This window comes from Neoarius graeffei, chromosome 23 (genome assembly GCF_027579695.1).
Source record: "Neoarius graeffei isolate fNeoGra1 chromosome 23, fNeoGra1.pri, whole genome shotgun sequence".
Classification (NCBI taxonomy): Eukaryota; Metazoa; Chordata; class Actinopteri; order Siluriformes; family Ariidae; genus Neoarius; species Neoarius graeffei.
The window spans coordinates 2,203,087-2,226,550 of NC_083591.1; the positions used below are offsets into that span (position 1 = coordinate 2,203,087).

The following is a 23,464-nucleotide window of genomic DNA, read 5'->3' on the forward strand; positions in this document are numbered from 1 at the left end:
GAGTGAAAATGTATTGTTTGCCCTCTAAGCCCAAGCTGTAATTATGTTGTCGTGAAGTAGCCCGTCGCATACAGAAACAACTGCACATAAGTATTATATTTTTTGCTAGACCATTTTCAGATTTAGGAAAACAAAAATTTATTTTCCTATTTTGTTCAACTAGAGATTCCTGGCAAAGTCAAAAAGCCTTGATGTAATAAATTAACATTAAGTGGTTGTTTTACACCTTTAAAAACTAAAACGGGTCAGTGGCGACCCGAACACAAGAGGAGGGTTAAATCTCAGACTTTTATAATAAGGTGTTCCACATGTGCAAAAAAGTGCCCTTTTTCCCCCCAGAGCACTTGCCCCCCCCAAAATGTCTGTGCATGCCACTGTAAGGAGACGTTTATTTAAAACGTTAATTCATGGAAGGAGTCTCTGGTGTCAGAGGTAAAAAGTGAAACACACTGTGACGAGCGAACTCATGAAGCTAACGAACAATGACAGAATTAGAAATCTTTCCACAACATTCATTAATTTTCATGATAAATGTCAAATTGTGTTTTTGATTTTTCACAAAACCTTTTCTTTACTCTTTAAAAGTACGGATCCTAGGAGGTTATGGAGTTAAACTCGATGGGAAATTTGAGAACGGTGTTAAATGCAGCTGTAAAGGAAACGAGGAGAACAGACCGAGACATGAGGAAAGACAGAAATGGCACAGGACATGTTCCTGTGTTCCTGATCTTCCACACATGAGGAAATGCAAAGTGTGTGTGTTTCTGAAACCACAGCAATCATGTGGGGAGTTCATCATAAATTATTAAAATGTTTAAAGTCCAGTTCGGGGAGCCAGAAGCTCAGAGAACCACACATTTTCCACCTCCGTGTGGGGAAAGAGCGAGACGCAGGACGGGCAACATTCTTCTGGCAGCTCGTCATAACGACTCTGTATGCAAAGAACCAAAATTACTATTGTGTGAGACTCCTGGGATTTTTACCACCACCACCACCACCATCATTACTACAGTAAGTCAAGGGTCTGTGAACGAGACTAACGCACCGAAACATACGATTATAATAAATTAAAAAAAAAATCATAAAACAATTCCACATTTTTATCAAATACAGGATCATAATATTCTACATCTGAAACGTCACTGTATAAAAATGTAGAAAGCATTTTAGAAGGTTTACTGTCTCACACACACACACACACACACACACACACACACACACACACACACACACACACACCTCCCCCTTTATTACAAACTGAAATATAAACTGTCAAAACAATTACAGCTCAGTTTTTTCATCTTCTGCACAACAAAAATGTGATTTATGTGCAGTTTCGGAGCTGTGATAAACACACACACACACACACACACACACACACACACACACACACACACACACACACACACACGTGTGTATTTATACTCCATCACTTTGCAAGTCTGTGACAATCAGAATTTAGAGAGATTTACTGACAGCTCAAGTAAAATGTTTATGATGTAGTAATTCCTTGGTTAAAGTGCATATTCTGGACCAATTTCGTGGGGTTTTTTTTATATGAATGTCCCTTTACACGCTCATCCAGAAGGGTAATTTTGCACAAGGCCATCTGTCTACAGCAGAAAAAAATAAAGTAAAACGCGTCTGGAAAAATCCCAAGCGAGTCTGGAGCCAGATTCGTGACGTCACCTGCGGAAGCGCCAGCAGGCTGCGCGAGCTTCGCACGGTTTCAGTGCAAAGCCTGTGTAGACCAAGCGCTCCCATTTCTCTCTCATTGTCCGGTCTTTTGGGAAACGATGAGTACTAATCCCATCAAGATTGGTGTTGCTACACCCTCCTACGATACATCTGTTAACCATTTTAATAATTACGTGATAACGTTGAAGAAATTTGCAGAAAACCACCAGGTCGTTTTCTCATAAACAAACCAGCGCTGACGTAGGATTCAGAGGGAGGCGTCCCGCACGCAACGTCACGAAAATCAATGTTTCCCAGGAAATCCAAATGCCAAGTTTTTTCAGAGGCGGACCAATTCGCCTCAAATGGCTTGAGTTCAGCTGGATTTTTCTGGTACTGCGCAAGGTAAAACAATTGCACAAAATGCAGAATGTGACAGATATTTGACCAAAGTTTAATATAAAATAGGAGAATTATCTTGCTCTTGCTCCTGAATTTACCCGTGATATGCACTTTAAGGCACTGGGTTTCTCATCAGAAGGTTGTGATTTCAAATCCCAGCACCAACAGCTCCGTTTTATTCCGAGTTCTTCCTTTGGATAAAACTGACACACAAATGAGCTACTGAGCATGAATAAAAATCTCCAGACAACAAAAGTACACTGCACTGGATTAAACCCTAACACAGACCCACATCTGCCCCAGATCCGGTCCGGGTCCATTTAACGGAGCTGCGCCAAAACGGATTCAGAAGCAGCTCAGGTTAATAAAGGTCAAAATATTCTTTTTAATCTCCCACCCGACTTGGAAGTGGTGCGAAGTCACGTGTGACATCACAGCCACTTCCTGTATCAGTAGTCACCAAAACCCAATTGTCAAAAATTATGTTTACATCTTTATTTTTACATCTTATTTTTCGCAAAAAGTCATTTTTCAGATGAAAACACAAAACCACTCACTTAAAAAAAAAAATCTAAGTTGTGGAATTATGGCTCTATTTACATCTGCATGGGTTTCTTCTGGGTTCTCCAGTTTTCTCCCATCTCCCAAAAATTCCCCATTGGTGTGAAGGAGTGTCCTGTGATCCTGGGTGTATTCCTGCTTCATACTCCACGTTCCTGGAACAGATTCCAGATTCACTGTAACCGCGATCAGGATGAGGTGCTTCTGGAAGATGAACGAGTGATTCTTTGAGTGAAGTATTCATGAGGAAAAACACTCCTCCTCCTCATCACTGCTGTGGTCTTTAGCTGACGGGTAAACGTTAGTTCAGGTTAAAGCTAAAATACTGTGAAGTATTCGTTAAGGATTTTGTTTGTAGCTTGGAAGGGAAGCTCATCTCCACAGACCTAGTCAGAATGTTTGTAAATCCAGATCTTCAATTTAATATCAAAATTACACTCCGCGGTCTTCAGAACCTCAGACGTAATTACAGACTCGAACGTCATATACAAGCTGAACAAGACTTACACACGAGTGTGGGGCGGAGTTTAAATAAAACAGAGCCGTGTCTCAGTTACGCACGATTCTGACCTTGAGTGTCCAATGCCACAGTCTGATACGTCTGATAGAACCACAGTCTGTCACACTGGAATTCATGGGTTGGCTGTAAACGTTCAAGGCCAATATTAAAACACATCAATCTGATTCTTTGTTTATTAATAATACTATCTCTCTAAAGTCCATGAAAACTTTTTTTTTTTATCTCACATGGAGGACATCAGCGGAGATGCATCTGAATAGGAGATGATTCAAGAAGTGAATTATTTATCAATAAGATTACAAAAGAACTTAAAGTTTCTCTGTAAGTGTAGCACTGGGTCAGCTTATCCTTCAAACCATAAACTGTGGGCAGGTTTTCTTTACTGAAGAGCGCATGGATCAAAACAGTGAACTAAAACATGAGTTTAAAAAAAAAAAAAAAAAAATCACCGTCTTGCTCAGACGTTATTTAGTACTTCTTTTGCACAAGAAAAATCCTGCAACTTTGAAGGAATTATCCGAATGTACACTACCGTTCAAAAGTTTGGGGTCACCCAGACAATTTTGTGTTTTCCATGAAAAGTCACACTTTTATTTAGCACCATAAGTTATAAAATGAATAGAAAATATAGTCAAGACATTTTTCTGGCCATTTTGAGCATTTAATCGACCCCACAAATGTGATGCTCCAGAAACTCAATCTGCTCAAAGGAAGGTCAGTTTTATAGCTTCTCTAAAGAGCTCAACTGTTTTCAGCTGTGCTAACATGATTGTACAAGGGTTTTCTAATCATCCATTAGCCTTCTGAGGCAATGAGCAAACACATTGTACCATTAGAACACTGGAGTGAGAGTTGCTGGAAATGGGCCTCTATACACCTATGGAGATATTGCACCAAAAACCAGACATTTGCAGCTAGAATAGTCATTTACCACATTAGCAATGTATAGAGTGGATTTCTGATTAGTTTAAAGTGAGCTTCATTGAAAAGAACAGTGCTTTTCTTTCAAAAATAAGGACAAAGTGACCCCAAACTTTTGAACGGTAGTGTAGATCCCAGAAAATCCACTGAAGCACCGCGTAGTCCGACTCAGAACACACAGAACTTTCCTCACAAACACTGGATCATCGAAAGCACATTACAAAACAAAAAACTGCTCAAACAGAAGCCACTTGAACTTCAAGTTTATTTTCTAAACGCTTCCTGTGAATGACTCACAATTAAACAATTATTTCCTGTTTGTATTTTGCCTTTTAATATCTTCAGTGTGGATATAAAAGACTTTTATATTTTTGCATTGTAGGCAGTTCATTATGTTAAGACATGAAGTGTATTTTAATTAATACAAGTAAAGAAAAAAACCCGGAATTAGAAGGCGTGTCCAAACTTTTATCTGGTCCTGGATGTAGTTAAAATATAAAACTGATCCGTTTGCGTCGATGAATATGAATATTATCTACAGATTATATAAATAAAGGACTTGAACAAAACTCATGTCATTCTCTGAGAGCTGAAGGGAAACGCTGGTTTTCAGAACTCTGTATGCAAACCTACAGCGTTATTATTCACGCTAAAGTTCTTCAGCAGTGTCAGAAAGTTCTAGAAATAAAAAAGCGCAGTGTGGTTTAATGGGTTTTGAGCTTGACTGCTCATACTCGCTGTTATGAGCTGCAGGAATGTGTGAGAGAAAAGCAGCACATTCTTCACAACCACAATCAAAACACGAGCCGCTAAACTGGTACAGAGTCTGAAACACTAACAGCGAGTCTCCTGTTCACTCAGACCCGTTTCCCAACCTCCAACACCGACCACAAAACCTCCCGGCGCCCACAAACACACAACTAACACACTGCCCTTCAAACTACAATTACAGCAACAACACAACAGACACTGGGACTCGGAGCCGGGGTGCCAGGTTTGTGTTTCATCACTGTATAGACTTGCAGCCAAGTTGTTGTTTAGGGTTTAATTATATTAATTAATTAGCCTAGAGGGATTGCGTTAACGTGAACAGTAATTACATGGTCAATTATGTGGTTAAAATGTCGGCAGTCAAAATTATTTCTTATTCTTTCCCATCATGAGCTTATTACAGCAGGTTTTTAGCATCCCCCTTTTTTTTCTTTAAATGGGTGATCTTGTTTTCCTGGCAGAAAGTTTTTACTTCTTTCTAGAAATAAATGTGCAAAATAAAATAAAAACAAAACAAATCCATTTGAAATAAGTAAAATATCTAAATGAAATAAAATTATTATTAGTTTTAGATTTACTGTATAATAAACTCCAAACAGCTGAACTGGTTTCTTAGTAGAAATAAGAAAACATTAATTAATAGTAAATACTCATTAAAATGTTTATTATATAAATAAAAAAATGAATAAAATGGACTTTTTGGCTTATAAATTGCTTATTAAGCATCAGTGATATGGTTTAGCCATTCAGAGTGTGTGTCCTGTTCAACAACAAGACTATTTTATCATCCAAAACATTATCTTACTGTATATTCTGTGCTGATGGTCACAGTTGTGTTTTTAACGTTTACCGCAGTCTGATTTCTGCAAACCGCTGTTGGAAACTGATTTATTTCATCTTGAAGTTTTCCCCTCATTCAGACCTGGCAACCCTAAATCTCCATATTCATATCTAACATCTCAATAATGTATGTATTTCCTGGCACAAGCCCAAATCCACATGAAATACTTCAAACTCAGGCCAGAAGTGTGTGCTGACTGATGTTCTGCTACAGTGCCAAAAGTTTTTCCACCGTCTGAAAGGAGAGACGATTCCAGTCATTAACATTTCAGCAAAAAGCCCTGGACATAAAGGCGCTAATGAACACTGCTTGTGCAGGAAGTTCACAGAGAGAGCAGGTTTACACTGTCTGAGCTTTACAGATGAATAGGAAAAAATGGTGTGTGTGTGTGCACGCGCATGCATACCATAAGCATCTGAGGTGGAGGTGTGACAATAAATTACAACTTTATGTAATCTGTATTTCATTTATAATGTTTATCAAATAAGGGTGGTGTAAACACATGGAGAACAAAATGACATCATACAGTCATGTGGTGTTCCTCAAGGTTCCATTCTGGGTCCACTGGAGTGCTGCTGGTCCAGACGACAAGAGAACATCAATATCGTGATAAACTGTGGCTCAATACACTGTTCTGAGACCCAGCAGGTATCCTGAGATCTTAAAACATTTTAAATCAACAACTGCAACCTTGAGGAAAATTTTCTTCCTAATTTTAATCACTTGCTATCTGCCCTCTTCCGCATACACTATATAAGCACTGTGATTGACAGGAAAGAGAATATGCCCCTCCCACCCAGAGAGCACAGAGACATCGTTGGGACTCGCTCTCAGTTTTCCAAAAGTTTTCCAGTTTTGGTAGACATGAAGTACAAAACATCAATCTCAACGTTTCATGGTTTTGTGTTGAAACCATTTTGCTTCCGCAGTCATGCATACAGTCACACTGTGTAGAAATCAGAGAAATGTCTACATATCGTAGACATGAACCCGAGTATCATGATGAGCATCATATCACACATCCTTAGCTCATGATTTTAGTTCACCAAACAAAAGTGTTTTAAAAAAAAATCCAAATCAGCAACTTTTTAAAATATAAAATGTACTTCAACTAGCCGACAAGACTTTAATAAAAGTGTCAAAAAAAAAGGAGGATGAACAAAAATATTCTTGTGTCCTGTGATTATCTGAACTATGATGTTATAAAAATAATTATGAAGTGTGTCAAATTATTATAATACAACAAAGAGTGAATATCATCAGCACATGCCTGAAGCCAGTAAAGCCTGCGCTTCTCAGAAACATCGCTGTCAACATTTCAAAAGCAGTGACTCGATGCCTACGGCTAGATGAAGGGCGTCACTCCGGCGTATCGCCGTATTGGGACACTGAAATGGAGCGGAGTTGTGACATGCAAGAACTGTTACAGAATTGAAATAATTCAGTTCTTGTGCCAGAGGAATGGAATGAACATGGTCTGTGGTGGAGTTTCATTCTAAAACCAAAACGTTTCATTCCCGTCAGGTGGATAAAGTTTTATTACTGATTTTCCATCAAGTCAATCACTTTGTTCTAATTAAGGACTGGATACAATGGGATGAGTTTCAACACAACAAAACATTTCAGTCACGTCTCTGAGCCAGGAATTCCGTCACGGACCACTTCACAAAAACAAGCAAAAAAAAAAAAAAAATCAAAATCTAACCCATCTTTACTTTTCTATTGTTTATAAGAACGTTCAACCTTCATCACGGAGGTTTAGATCAGATCTCAAGGCTGCACTCATGTGGTGTACCTCAAGGCTCCATTCTTGGTCCACTGGTTTTTTTTTCTTACTATTCTATTGATTTTTAACTGTAATTTTAATGAAACTACAACATTATCATTTTATTTCTAATAAATTCTCTGCAAAGTAGTTGTAGTAGTGGTGTCCATGGCCAACAGTTTATATTACACTTTAAAATCACATACAGTTTACTAAACACTGACTGAACAGTGCGCCATCGTTACTCATACTGTTCTTTTTAAATTTAAAAGTGTTTTTGCATTGTTTAAAATATTTAATAATATCTGTAGAATGAATAGAAACATCAGTAGAGTACGGTTTAATAACTGCCTCTGAGCGTCGATAAAACTGATTATTTAAGCTGATGATTAACAGGTCGTGAGCTGCGGGGTGTGGACTCCACAGTAACGAGCTTTTTCCATCAGCGTGAATAAACAGAGGAGAATATTTTCTGCCTCTACGTCACATCACACCATGAATTCAGTTAAAATAAACTTTTAAATCATCAACATAATGAATTAAATCAACATTTTAGTTATTCAGTTTTTATTTATTTATTTATTTACAGTTTTGGCTCCAGAGATTGTAACTGTTATAAAGATATTCTAATAGATCTCAGTTAAATGATGCCACAATATCTCAGAAAAGTCGGTCATGAGGTTGTATCAATACCATGATACATTCTGTCAGATCTTCATACCAGTCCAGCCTGAGATGTTATTATATGATACAGACGAGTGTTTTAGTGGGAAATACGCCACTCGTGTTTTTCATCCGAGCTCCATCTGGGACATGGAGAACCAAAACCGGGACATAAACCTGTCACTCGTGAGGAAATCGATGAATTGTTTTGATAAATTTGGGGACTTTGTTTGTGAATGTGTCGAAATAATAAAAAGAAAAATCACATGTTGGCTTGAAGATATGAAGTTTATCTTCTCATATTGAAAAACTCGCATTTTTCATACGAAACATCACGGATCTAAGTGAGATATTTCCCGATAATCCACTCCGATGACGTCATTCCCAGTGTTTTCCCGCTGACTAGATGCGCGTTGTCAAAGTAAAATAGTGAACCCGTTCAAAATTAAAATAACTTGTGTATTTTTTGTGGATGTGTCCATATAATATAAAGAACATTACACATTGGTGCAGAGATATGAAGTTTATCTTCTCATGCTGAAAATATTTCACTTATTTGCTTCGCTCACTGGTGATATATACATTCCCCACTTGAAGATGAACTTCATATCTTCTTCATGCCTCTGTGTAATATCCTCTCTCTCTTATCTCATCTCATCATCTTCCGCTTATCCGGGGCCGGGTCGCGGAGGCAGCAGTCTAAGCATGGAAGCCCAAACTTCCCTTTCCCCAGACACCTCGGCCAGGTCCTCGGGAAGAACAACAAGGTGTCCCCAGGCCAGCCGAGAGACATAGTCCCTCCAGCGTATCCTGGGTCTTCCCTGGGGCCTCTTCCTGGGGGGACATGCCTGGAACACCTCCCCAGGGAGGCGTCCAGGAGGCATCCGAAAGAGATGCCCGAGCCACCTCAGCTGATTCCTATCGATGTGGAGGAGCAGCGGCTCTACTCTGAGCTCCTCCCGAGTACCTGTGCTTCTCACCCTAAGGGAGCGCCCAGCCACCCTGTGAAGGAAACTCATTTCGGCCGCTTGTATCCGCGATCTTGTTCTTTCGGTCATTACCCAAAGCTCATGACCATAGGTGAGAGTTGGAACATAGATCAACCGGTAAATTGAGAGCTTTGCCTTTTGGCTCAGCTCCTTCTTCACCACGATGAACCGGTAAAGCGACCACATCGCTGCAGAGGCTTCACCGATGCGCCTGTCGATCTCACGCTCCATCCTTCCCTCACTCGTGAACAAGATCCCGAGATACTTAAACTCCTCCACTTGAGGCAGGACTTCTCCACCAACCTGAAGAGGGCAAGCCACCCTTTTCCGGTCGAGAACCATGGCCTCTGACTTGGAGGTGCTGATTCTCATCCCAGCTGCTTCACACTTGACTGCAAACTGCCCCAGTGCATGCTGAAGGTCCTGGTTTGAAGAAGCCAACAGGACATCATCATCCGCAAAAAGCAGAGATGAAATCCTGTGGTTCCCAAACAGGGAACCTCCAGCCCCTGGCTGCGCCTAGAAATTGTCCATAAAAATTATGAACAGAACTGGTGACAAAGGGCAGCCCTGCCAGAGTCCAACATGCACTGGGAACAGGTCTGACTTACTGCCGGCAATGCGAACCAGACTCCTGCTCCGTTCGTACAGGGACCGGACAGCCCTTAGCAAAGAGCCCCGAACCCCATACTCCCGAAGCACCCCCCACAGAATACCACGAGGGACACGGTCGAATGCCTTCTCCAGATCCACAAAGCACATGTGGACTGGTTGGGCAAACTCCCATGAACCCTCAAGCACCCTATGAAGGGTACAGAGCTGGTCCAGTGTTCCACGACCAGGAGGAAAACTGCATTGTTCCTCCTGGATCCAAGGTTCAACTATTGGCTGAATTCTCCTCTCCAGTACCCTGGAGTAAACCTTCCCGGGGAGGCTGAGAAGTGTGATTCCCCTATAATTGGAGCACACTCTCCGGTCCCCTTTCTTAAAAACAGGGACCACCACCCTGGTCTGCCACTCCAGAGGCACGGTCCCCAACCACCACGCGATGTTGCAGAGGCGTGTCAGCCAAGACAGCCCCACAACATCCAGAGACTTGAGATACTCGGGGCGGATCTCATCCACCCCCAGTGCCTTACCACCGAGGAGCTTGCAAACCACCTCAGTGACTTCGACATGTGTAATGGACGAGTCCACCTCTGAGTCATCAGCCCCCGCTTCCTCAATGGAAGACGTGATGGTGGGATTGAGGAGATCCTCGAAGTATTCCTTCCACAGCCCAACATTATCCCCAGTCGAGGTCAACAGCTCCCCCACCCGCACTGTAAACAGTGTTGGCAGAGTACTGCTTCCCCCTCCTGAGGCGCCAGATGGTTTGCCAGAATTTCCTCGAGGCCGACTAATAGTCCTCCTCCATGGCCTCACCGAATTCCTCCCAGTTCCAAGTTTTTGCCTCCGCAACTGCCTGAGCTGCGGCACGCCTGGCCTGCCGATACCCGTCAGCTGCCTCAGGAGACCCGGAGGCCAACATGGCCCGATAGGACTCCTTCAGCTTGACGGCATCCCTTACTTCTGGTGTCCACCAACGGGTTCGGGGATTGCTGCCACGACAGGCACCGGAGACCTTGCGGCCACAGCTCTGAACAGCCGCATCGACAATGGAGGCAGAGAACATGGTCCACTCAATGTCCCCTGCCTCCCTCAGAAGCTGGGAGTTAAAGACTTCCCTGACAGAGTGCTCGGCCAGACGTTCCCAGCAGACCCTCACCATTTGTTTGGGCCTGCCAGGTCTGTCTGGCTTCCTCCTCCGCCAGCAGATCCAACACACCACCAGGTGGTGATCAGTTGACAGCTCAGCCCCTCTCTTCACCCGAGTGTCCGAGACATAGGGCCGGAGATCAAATGAAACGACAACAAAGTTGATCATCGACCTCCGACCAAAGGTGTCCTGGTGCCACGTGCACTTATGGACACCCCTATGCTCAAACATGGTGTTCGTCATGGACAAACTGTGTCTAGCACAGAAGTCCAATAACAAAGCACCACTCGGGTTCAGATCGGGGAGGCCGTTCCTCCCAATCACGCCCCTCCAGGTGTCACTGTCGTCGCCCACGTGAGCGTTAAAATCCCCCAGTAGAACCAGGGCTCGAAATTCGTATATTTTTTCACCAGCCAGCCGGACTAGTTACCTTCCAAAGTAACTCGCCAAACAGAAACTCAACTCGCCAAAATTTGTTCATGTATGAATTTTACTCAGGGGTGAAAGTAACTTATTTCTTGCCGTTACTATTATTTTGAGTTATAGTGCGCGCACGCAGCGAGCACCGAAAAATACACCTAATTATTTATTATTGTCTATTTATCAAGCATTCACTAGGACTTCTTATCACTCAGTAGTACTAGTATAGGACTTTATCACACCATCACTCTTTCATCCACCTGTATCAGTTTTTGATTATAAATAAATTGCAAACCCATCATTTCAACAACACAATCGTTTTAATAACTTTTTTTAGCTGAACAGTTGAAAACTTTTCATTTTGGACATTCTATCTACTAAAACCCTTTGGATAGCAGCTGCGCACGTTGGCGCAGGATGGTGAAGCAGTGGCTCCACGCGCGCGCTCTCCCGCACGCTGTCTGTCGAGTGAAACACGGAAGGAATTCACTTCAGACAGAATTCAGAGACAGGTCAGAACCAGGTATATGCAATGGATATTGAGGAAAACGTGTTGCTTTTGGTAAACTGACGTTAGCAGGTGTGTTGTTATGCTGAAAGTGCATGTTTTTTCAGAGACAGTATATTTTTCTTTCCGGTAAGGCCAAATCTTTTCATGGTACACCGGACCAGCCAGGACCGGCTTACTTTCATCCCTGATTTTACTTCTGTCAAAAATAACGCAAAAGAGAGTAGTTACCATTGTTCATGACTAATGTGCATTTATTTCAAGAACCGGAGTATTTTGATACTGTTGTTAAATACATAAATGAGAACAACACAGAGCACCATAATATCATATCAACAAATAATAATATATTGGACTTTTTTCCCCCGGTCTGCAGGTTGGGATGTCTGTAAACCAATCAGGATGCTCTTTGTCTAGCACGCGCTTCATGAACTGGCATACACGCAGTCTCTCTCGCGCTCCCTCGCGCATTCCGTCATATGCGCGATGCAGACATTAATGTTTCGCGTGCGCGCTCTTGCTCGCTTGCTCTAGATTCCGGGAGACATTATCCAATTTGCGGGCATCAGGGAGCCACTATCAATATGCGGGAGACTCCTGGAACTTCCGGGAGACTTGGGATGTCTGTTATATGCATGCGCAGTACTGAAAAAACCGACAGCCTGACCGTCCTGCCGATAAACACGTCGATTAACCCAGACACGGCACGTGCTTAATATGTGGCGGCTTTAGTTGATGGTGTGTCTGAATCTTCGCTTCATATATATTTTTTATTTTCAACTAGCCAGCCGGGCTGGCTAGTGACAGGAATTACTCGCCAAATGACAAATTAAGTCGCCTTGGGCGACCGGACCACCACGAATTTCGAGCCCTGAGAACAATGGAGTCCCCAGTCTGAGCACCTCTCAGTACCTCTCCCAGGGACTCCAAGAAGACCGGATACTCTATACTGCTATTCGGCCCGTAGGCACAAACAACAGCAAGAGCCCTCTCCCCGACCCGAAGGCGCAGAGAGGCGACCCTCTCATTCACTGGGGTAAACTCCAACACATGGCGGCTGAGCTGGGGAGCTATAAGCAAGCCCACACCAGCCCGCCGCCGCTCACCGTGGGCGACTCCAGAGAAGTGGAGAGTCCAGCCCCTCTCAAGGAGCTGGGTTCTGGAGCACAAGCTGTGTGTGGAGGTGAGCCCGACTATCTCTAGCCGGTACCTCTCAACCTCTCGCACAAGCTCAGGCTCTTTCCCCCCCAGGAAAGTGACATTCCATGTCCCAACAGCTAGCCGCTGTGTTCGGGGATCAGGTCGTCGAGGCCCCTGCCTTCGACTGCCGCTCAATCCACACTGCACCGGCCCCCTACAGCTACCTCTGTGGATGGTGAACCCATAGGAGGTCGTGCCCACGTCACCACTTCGGGCTGAGCCCGGCCGGGCCCCTCTTATTTTTTATATCAGATAAAAGATGTTTCAGACAAATATAGCTTGTTACACTCTTTATAAAATGACATGGAGGATCATTAAGTGCTCTCTGACGGTCCCTTTGGAGGAACGCTTGAAGGTTTTACGGAGAACATGAGACCAGGGGATAAGAAGAGATTCCACACAGAACCCTTGGAGAGTGAAAGACAGTTTCATACCATCGATGATAATAATAATAATAATAATAAAAAATCACTTCCGAATAATAAGAGACTCATTAAGGGTGTGTCTTGGAACACAGTGAAACCCAAAGGAGCACAGAATGAAAATGACTTTGCCAAGTCCCCCCCCACCACCCACACGGTGCTGTGGTAGATGGTATCTCTGCACAGGTGCTGGTGCAGTACAAGTTCCCTGGCCAGTCACGCGTAACAACACGCTGCAGGAGAGAATAAAAGCCTCGATTGTCCTCGGTGCCAAATTTCACATCCACTCCGTCCTGAGGTTTATGGAGCGTGGCAGGTGGCTCGCTGCACCGTGTGGAGTGACTCAGCCTGCAGAGCCGTCATTAAACACTAGCATTAAGCAACAGGCTCTGAAAGACTAAACCGGTTTCAATGTGTAGGAGAAACAGTGCAGATGGAGAACGCGGCATTTTTTGAATTTCAAATCGACACAAAAAGGCGGTGGGTGTGAATGACGTCACTCAAAGGCATTCCAGCTGCAAGCAGATCAGGAACTCGTTTTGCACCACAAACCGTAGCAACACATGTTAGCATTCAGACACCATCATTACGGGTTACTTAGTCTGTAGGAGACAAAACAACAGAGAGAGAGAGAGAGAGAGAGACTCATTTAGGGGAACAGTTCTAATAATCCCAGGAGAAGGCAGAAGACCGTTTCCATACACCACCTCATTTGGTTTCTTGTGGGTTCAGGGATTGCTACTAAATCACAATAAGCAATGCTAACAGTCAGTGTTTAGACGGCGCATGTAGCATGCTAAAGGGATCTCCATCTGAACACACACCTGATTTATCAGCTTTGCTTTTCCATCCAAACAACACTCATCCTTTTTTCAAACACGCACTCTAAAGTAGACAAGGGGAAAAAAGGAACATTTTTGAAAACACCAATATATGAACATCATGTAATCTCCACAAAGATCTCCAACATGACAGAACGCTGTTTTTCACCGCAGAGGTCTATGGGTTTCTCAGTGGGTTCCTCCATCATGGAACAGTCAAAAATACATTTGTCTAGAAATTCTCAAAATAATTAAATTACTGTACCAGGAAGGGAAGGAGCTGTTTGGATAAAATGTACTGAATTTTTTGAAATTGTCATTTTTTTTTCCTGTGCAAGCATTTAAAAAAAAAAAAAAAAATGGTGGAAAGGTCGAGGGTGTGAATAAAAACAATTACAAACTCTTTAAAGAATGAAATCGTCTAAATAAAAACAAAATGACAAATTTAAATGGCAATTCAGAACAAAATTTTTATCCAGTCAGCTGCATCTAGTCTGTATTTAACAATCATTTTGTAGACGATTTTTACACAAATGTACCAGCAAACTCCCTTAGTTTTTTTTTTAATGCAACACACAATCCCACTCACTCCACTCGCTGCTGGAGTTGCAATATTTTCTAACAAATTTTTACTACCAACTGTTTTAGCAAGCATACATACAGCCATCTTGTGATCAATCAAGCCGTACTTGTGCATTAACAACAGGTAACATTTCTGTTCCTCTAAAGTAAAGTTGTGCACTCCGAAGGCACTCGTCTGCTCCACTGCACTCTCTAATCACAGCTGGAAAAGGCTACGGTTCATCTGCGCTGGTCTTGTGCCAGACCTTTGAAAATCTTGCAAAGGCCAGAATAAATCAAACCTCCTCATGCACGCTCTCTGGCTCCGGAGGATATTGCAGGAGGGGAAATAAGGGCATCGCTCCCACGGCTCTGATATCACTCAGCGCCAAGGGCATGGGGATTTCAGCCAATGAGAAAACACGCTGAAAACGCACTGGCACCGGCGGGTCTGAGCCAGCCAGCGAGCGAGCGGTGGGGGCGTGATGGTGCAGTTACTCTCACCTTCCAGAAACACGACTCCTCGCCTCGCCGTCATCACAAATATGAAGATCAGAGAAAAGCGAGACGTCTGATCAGACCTCGCATCTCTACGTGTCTCTATCAGGACTGTAAATCTGACGAGGTTTTGTTCCATCTCCACAGCGCTCATGTTGTGATTAATCATCAATTCACACACTTTCACACTGGAGTTACGATTACACCATCAACCTGACGTTCCTACACCATGCAATACGTCACACTACAGTCTCACTCTTCCCAGAATCTAGCGTGGTCTTTTTGTTTTGTTTAAGTTACTCCGTTAGCTCTCTGTGCAACAAAACCTCTGCAAACTCACTGTTAACGATTCCTTCAAAATGTGAAATCTCAAACGTTTTCTTCCCTTCATGAAGACAGACGAGGCCGGTTCTGGTCCATTATAAGAGAATAACCATGGGTTATGTTGAAAGAATTTAATATGGAACAACTTCGACAGATTTCATGTTACATTTTACGGTCTACGGCTGAGGACGCCATCGCATTGTTGTGGATTGTTTTTAAAACAGTGGAATTTTCAGATGCTAACATGGTGACTCGCGACTTGGCGCAGAGGTTTCTGGGAAACGGGAGACGCCCCTTTAACGTCTCAAGAAATACATCATTTAACACTGTAAAAAATTTTTTTAAACATTTTACAAATGACTCAAAACAACACTAACTCGGGTAATTACGATTCAATAACTGTTGCAAAGAAAGTTAGAAGAGAGTGTAATTCTCACGATATTTAAAAAAAGTGGATTTCGCAATGATCATAATATCGACAACATAGCGCAGTGCATCATCATATTGCCCAGCCCTACACACTGACGTCCTGAGGGGCGGGGCTAAACAGGGCTAAAACTCAACATTTTTACGAGAAGTTACGACTCAGGAAAAACGTACGCAAAGTCCTCATGTGTAAAGCCAGAATGCAAGATGTACCACTAATGGCCCTTTTCCACTACCCTTTTTCAGCTCACTTCAGCCCAACACGGCTCGCGTTTCGACTACCTTAGAACAGCACGACTCAGCTCGCTTCAGCCCTGCTCAGCACCCAAGACTTGCACGGTTTTGGAGTGGGGCTGAAGCGAGCCAAACCGAACCGAGTGAGGCTGGGGGCGTGAGCAGACACTCCCCTGTGCACTGATTGGTGAGGAGGAGTGTCCTCACATGCCCACACACGCCCCGCGAGCACGCTGGGATCTGTAAACACCGTAAACCCGGAAGAATAATAATTACGAATTATGAGAATTTCTGAAGCCTTATGCGCCTCGCCTCATCTATACGCTCTTGCCAGTATCTGTTGGCGTTGTCGGTGACAACAAGCCACAGCACCAAGACCAGCAACACTAACGACTCCATGTCCTCCATGTTTATTGTTTACTATCCGGGTCGTGAGACTACCGCTTAAAAGCTCACTGATGCCACTGTTTGCGCCACCTAACGACATCATGTGACGTCCACCCACTTTCGCTAACTCCACCCAATGTGTCCACCCACTTCCAGCCAGCACGGTTCAGCGCGGTTGTAGTCGAAATGCAACTCCAACAGCCCCACTCAGCTCGACTCAGCCCGACTCAGCACGGCACGGCTCAGCCCGACTCAGCCGCGTTGGTAGTGGAAAAGCGGCATATGTGAACTGATGTTACCTGATAAAAGTTAAAGGACTGGGTTTTTTAAATCCCACTCCTTCAGTTCTTAACATTGTTTGTTGCCAGGTTTAATATTTTTTCCTCCTGAACAAACTTATTTCGTTCCATTTCCCAAAATATGAATAAATCATTTCATCTATTACATGAGGTGGGATTTCAGCCACAAGAACAAATCAAAACAGATGTTTGAACTGAGATTTTCTCAAATGCTGTAAAGCGACAAATCCACACACTCCTCTCGAACGATTCCTCTCGCCCTCCTTCGGCACATGTGGTCCGATGTTTCATCAGTTCCCCGCTCACACCTTTAGTTCCTACCTGTAATTAGTTCCCAATTAAGAAGAAACCTTTATTTTGTCACATGCACACTTCAAGCACAGTGAAATTCATCCTCTGCATTTAACCCATCTGAAGCAGTGAACACACACACACACACCCAGAGCAGTGGGCAGCCACACCAGAGCGCCTGGGGAGCAGTCAGGGGTTCGGTACCTCACTCAAGGGCACCTCAGCCCAAGGCCGCCCCACGTTAACCTAACTGCATGTCTTTGGACTGTGGGGGAAACCGGAGCACCCGGAGGAAACCCACGCGGACACGGGAAGAACATGCGAACTCCGCACAGAAAGGCCCTCGCCAGCCACAGGGCTCGAACCCGGACCTTCTTGCTGTGAGGCGACAGCGCTAACCACTACACCACCGTGCCGCCCAAAAAAAAAATTTAACTGTTAAACACAACAATGGAAGAAAAAAAAACCTTTAAGCATGGTTTCATCTTATCCTGTTACATAAGACCTCACATTAAACATGTATAAAGATTTTATGAAGCAAAATAAACCTCAGAAGAAAGGATCAGGGACCGCTGGAGACTCTGAGCGTACGCAGCTAGTACAGGTAGCTTGCTTTGTTAATCCAATCAGAGAACAGAGCTGAGCGTGTAACATGTAAACAAATTATTTAGATATACCCCTGGACAGGCCACACCCACAAGAGACAATAGTAGCATTAATTACACACCCAGTAGAAATTAATAACAAGTGACACGAAGGACTTTTCACACTCGGTGTGAACACAAAGTGATAAACTGACTTCTCAAAGATGAGATTCAGGTTTCACAATTTCTGTTTAGCGTCAACGCGACACTGCAGTAAATTACCAAAGAGAATATCATCGTGGTGTTGTGTGTAAAAATGACTGCACTGATGAAACATTTCGTACCAGTTTAACTGGCATGCTTAGTTTCTTTAACCCCTTCAGATACAAGCAAAAACGCTACGGAACTTCATGCGAACAGTTGTACACATCATGTCCGAAGGGGTTAAAAAGTGTCCAAAGTGATGCCTTTTAAACCCAGCCGTCCTCCTCGTCCTCCTCGTCCTCCTGCTGCTGTCCTGGTGATGTTTTGACAACAGTGTTGTGTGACGGAGCGAATCTGTTTACAGAACATGCGTGCTAAAGAGCGTACACTTCACTAAGCCCATCATTTAGAGACGGAGGAGTAAAAACACACAACATACACACATCATTTCTGGTTTAAAAAAAAAAGCAATTAAATACAAGAATGAAGGAAACTGGAATTCAGCCAAAACAAAGAAACCTCAATCATTCAGTCTGGACTTGAATTTGTGCCACATTTATGCAAATTCACACATCTGTTATGAAAGAAACATCAGAAAGCTCAGGTTTATAAATCACACAGCGAGCATTAGAGCTACTGAGGTTTTATGAACAGCAGAACAGAACCGATACCCAGTCAATTCTAAAGTGCAAATGTTTCTGGGTGCAAAAATAGCCAGTAAAGATAAAAAAATAATAATTTAAAAGGAAAACATGTTGGAAACTAAATCACCTGTGGGTGCCAGAGCAGTCAGACAGTCAGGGGTGTTAAAGTGCTTCAAAACTTGACAAAATTCCAGAAGTGTGTTTTGGTTGTAATTTTTGATATCAATCTCTCTCTCTCTCTCTCTCTCTCTCTCACACTCACACACACACACACACACCACTGCAATTTTTGGTCATTTTCATCCAAACCACAAACACACCGACACTGGTTTATTTTGCAAATGCTTTTGAATCTCATTCCAATTATCCAGCTGTTAAACAACAACAACAACAACAACAACAGTGTAAAAACATCAGGTTACACCAATCTTTCTTTTTTAAAAGCTGCTTTTAATATCAGTAAAATCCCCAGTCACTGGTTCTGCAGTGTTTCCTGCTCAAACACCACAATTAATTACAGGCGCATTAATTAATTAGAGGCGCGCGTGCGGAGTGAGAAGCAAAGAAGAAAAACAGAACTTTTCTGTTTTTATAATAAATAATTTTTTTCTGAATTTTATAATAAATAAACAAATAAGCAAACAAACAGACAGACAGACAGACAGACAGATAGATAGATAGATAGATAGATAGATAGATAGATAGATAGATAGATAGATGCTGAAAGCTGGGCGCGGTACCTGAGGGACAGAGAGACCCGGGAGAGTCCTAAACTTCAGCGCGCGGAGAGACGCGTCCACACCGGGAGTCGGCACGCGCAGGGCGGCATGAGCCAACCGAGTCGCGCGCCAGAGTCAGGCTCCGGAACTTCCGGTTCGATTCTCCTGAGCCGGGCCAGAGTCACTGGAGCTCGCGCTCTCTCTCTCGCTCTCTCTCACGCGCACGCGCGTAACAAACGAATCCCTGTTCGGTTCTACCTGTTAAACCTGTCCGACTCAGAACTGATTCACTAAAGGAACCGAATCAGCTGCGGGGAATCGATTCCTTTTGTATATTAAAGAAATAAAACATAAATGTTCTGAACTGTAGATAACATTGCGTTATAATGTGTATTCGATGCAAGAGTGTTTGATTACCTACATATGTTTTCATGTTTATTATTATTATTGATTCATTTGACCGGTTCTCTTTAATCGACTCAATAATGAATCAAATCAGCTCGCAAGCCATTTTGACAAATAAACTTTTTTTTTTTTTACTTTGGTGCAGAACTAAAACTGTAGACATACATTTATTTAGACATACATTTCTTCATCCTCTTTGTGGTAAATACAGAATAAACATCAAAACGATTCGTTCCATGCCAGCGGTTTTGTTCGCATGACTCGGTTCAGTGCAGTAAGAGTCGTCACGCTGTAAAAGCGCTCCGTCTTGTGGCCAAAGTGCGTCATTACAATAAATTTTGTCGTAAAAATCTGTTCTGCAGCATTGAGGACAATGTCAAAGAAATGATAACCAGCAATTAAAATAAACCTAAAAAAACAAAGTAAGATCTTGATGAAAGATTTCAGGCACATCTGGGTTAATCAGGCAGAAAGGATTTACTGGAAATGTCAAGTGGAAATAAATAGCCAGCTATAGAAATGTCATCTCCACTAAGTTCATTAAGGGGAAAATGCGATTAAAGAGAGAGACATTACATGGCACAGAATCATCACAAGAACAAATGAAGGAATTATGTGATTTAGAAAAGTTTCAAAACAAACTGTAGCTCAGAGATTTATCCTGTCAGTAAACTGAATGTGTGACAGTGATGCTCATCACAATTCAGGAAAAATCACCAAACTGTACTGAACACTGCAACAGAGAAGAATCAGCTCATTTAACTTAATGTAATATCCTTCCATCCATTATCTGTAGCCGCTTATCCTGTTCTACAGGGTCGCGGGCTGGATCCTATCCCAGCTGACTATGGGTGAGAGGCGGGGTTCACACTGGACAAGTCGCCAGGATTCAAACTCGGACCTACAGTAAATTTAGAGCCACCAATTATCCTAACCTGCATGTCTTTGGACTGTAGGAGAAACCAGAGCACCCGGAGGAAACCCATGCAGACACGGGGAGAACATGCAAACTCTACACAGAAAGGTCATCGCCAGCCGCTGGGCTCGAACCCAGGACCTTCTTGCTGTGAGGCGACAGTGCAAACCATTACACCACCGTGCCGCCCCTTAATGTAATATACTGTAGCATATTAAAAGGGAATGTAATATTCAGCTAAATATACAACCCCAATTCCAAAAAAGTTGGGACAAAGTACAAATTGTAAATAAAAACGGAATGCAATGATGTGGAAGTTTCAAAATTCCATATTTTATTCAGAATAGAACATAGATGACATATCAAATGTTTAAACTGAGAAAATGTATCATTTAAAGAGAAAAATTAGGTGATTTTAAATTTCATGACAACAACACATCTCAAAAAAGTTGGGACAAGGCCATGTTTCCCACTGTGAGACATCCCCTTTTCTCTTTACAACAGTCTGTAAACGTCTGGGGACTGAGGAGACAAGTTGCTCAAGTTTAGGGATAGGAATGTTAACCCATTCTTGTCTAATGTAGGATTCTAGTTGCTCAACTGTCTTAGGTCTTTTTTGTCGTATCTTCCATTTTATGATGCGCCAAATGTTTTCTATGGGTGAAAGATCTGGACTGCAGGCTGGCCAGTTCAGTACCCGGACCCTTCTTCTACGCAGCCATGATGCTGTAATTGATGCAGTATGTGGTTTGGCATTGTCATGTTGGAAAATGCAAGGTCTTCCCTGAAAGAGACGTCGTCTGGATGGGAGCATATGTTGCTCTAGAACCTGGATATACCTTTCAGCATTGATGGTGTCTTTCCAGATGTGTAAGCTGCACATGCCACACGCACTAATGCAACCCCATACCATCAGAGATGCAGGCTTCTGAACTGAGCGCTGATAACAACTCGGGTCGTCCTTCTCCTCTTTAGTCCGAATGACACGGTGTCCCTGATTTCCATAAAGAACTTCAAATTTTGATTCGTCTGACCACAGAACAGTTTTCCACTTTGCCACAGTCCATTTTAAATGAGCCTTGGCCCAGAGAAGACGTCTGCGCTTCTGGATCGTGTTTAGATACGGCTTCTTCTTTGAACTATAGAGTTTTAGCTGCCAACGGCGGATGGCACGGTGAATTGTGTTCACAGATAATGTTCTCTGGAAATATTCCTGAGCCCATTTTGTGATTTCCAATACAGAAGCATGCCTGTATGTGATGCAGTGCCGTCTAAGGGCCCGAAGATCACGGGCACCCAGTATGGTTTTCCGGCCTTGACCCTTACGCACAGAGATTCTTCCAGATTCTCTGAATCTTTTGATGATATTATGCACTGTAGATGATGATATGTTCAAACTCTTTGCAATTTTACACTGTCGAACTCCTTTCTGATATTGCTCCGCTATTTGTCGGCGCAGAATTAGGGGGATTGGTGATCCTCTTCCCATCTTTACTTCTGAGAGCCGCTGCCACTCCAGGATGCTCTTTTTATACCCAGTCATGTTAATGACCTATTGCCAATTGACCTAATGAGTTTCAATTTGGTCCTCCAGCTGTTCCTTTTTTGTACCTTTAACTTTTCCAGCCTCTTATTGCCCCTGTCCCAACTTTTTTAGGATGTGATGCTGTCATGAAATTTCAAATGAGCCAATATTTGGTATGAAATTTCAAAATGTCTCACTTTCGACATTTGATATGTTGTCTGTGTTCTATTGTGAATACAATATCAGTTTTTGAAAATTATTGCATTCCGTTTTTATTTACAATTTGTACTTTGTCCCAACTTTTTGGAATCGGGGTTGTACATTAAACCATGAGATGAGCTGTGACTTCTGAAGAGCCACAGAGCTGCAAATCACAGATTCGTTCAGAAATAAAACACTCCATGTTGTGCTGTTACAGTAAAATAATCAGTGACAGCAGAGTGGTGTGATGAAGCTGAGTTCCTGTTAGTGCCCTGAATTAATTAGTTTCCTAAAACAGTATGTGCCTTTTACAAATCTTGCATTCTGCTTAGACTATAAAGATTTTTTTCATCAAATTCCACACCCGTCCCTGTGCATGAGCTGTTACTATGGAAACCACCAACCTGCTGCACTGCTGTCAGAGCTGCTGTTCTGGAAAATTAATCAACACCTTTTAACCAATCAGAATCCAGAACTCAACAACACTCATGAGTAGCTTACGTGATCCCGGAGTCTCTCCTGATGTCCGGCGATGGCTGATGCGTGATGAGGGTATTTCTGCTTCAGGAGCTCCAGAAAGGCTTCTCTCCGCTGCTCGGCATTCTGAGTCTGCATGGTGAGTGTGTGCTTTCGAGGAAGCATGAGAGGGGACCAGGGGTTCGATCGGTCACACACGTCCCTGTTGCTCGACTTCCTGTCCAGATTGTCCACATCCTCTGCTGAGCACAGCCTCCGCTCGCTCTTTACTGGCTCTGATGAGGAGATGGAAAAACAGACATGTTGGAAAAGTCGATAACTCTGGATGGGACTTTGTAAACAATACAAATCCCCCGTACTACAGGTTTTATCATCATGTGCACGCATAATCTTTATGTTCCATCATGTTTGGCAAAATTATACAGGAAATTACACTTTATATGTACTGTTGTTGTTTTTTTTAAACGTGCACTTTTGTAATTTAAAAATATGTTCAAGGTTAAAGTGCCATTCCACCATTGGATGTATT

At 42.9% G+C, this 23,464-nt stretch overlaps 1 protein-coding gene across 3 annotated transcripts in view; it reads right to left on the reverse strand.

Annotated features, from left to right (window-relative positions):
- Positions 1-23,115, reverse strand: part of si:ch211-207d6.2 (sickle tail protein homolog) — a 57,798-nt gene extending 34,683 nt beyond the window's left edge. The window contains exon 1 of one of the 3 annotated variants that reach the window (XM_060905598.1): positions 22,960-23,115. In XM_060905598.1, the coding sequence (XP_060761581.1) occupies positions 22,960-23,100 (141 nt within the window). In that variant the 5' untranslated portion in view covers positions 23,101-23,115. Of the gene's footprint in view, positions 1-19,432; positions 19,654-22,959 lie in introns of those variants that run through there. The other 2 variants (XM_060905596.1, XM_060905597.1) reach the window with 2 other exon arrangements.
- Positions 23,116-23,464: the final 349 nt, after the last annotated feature.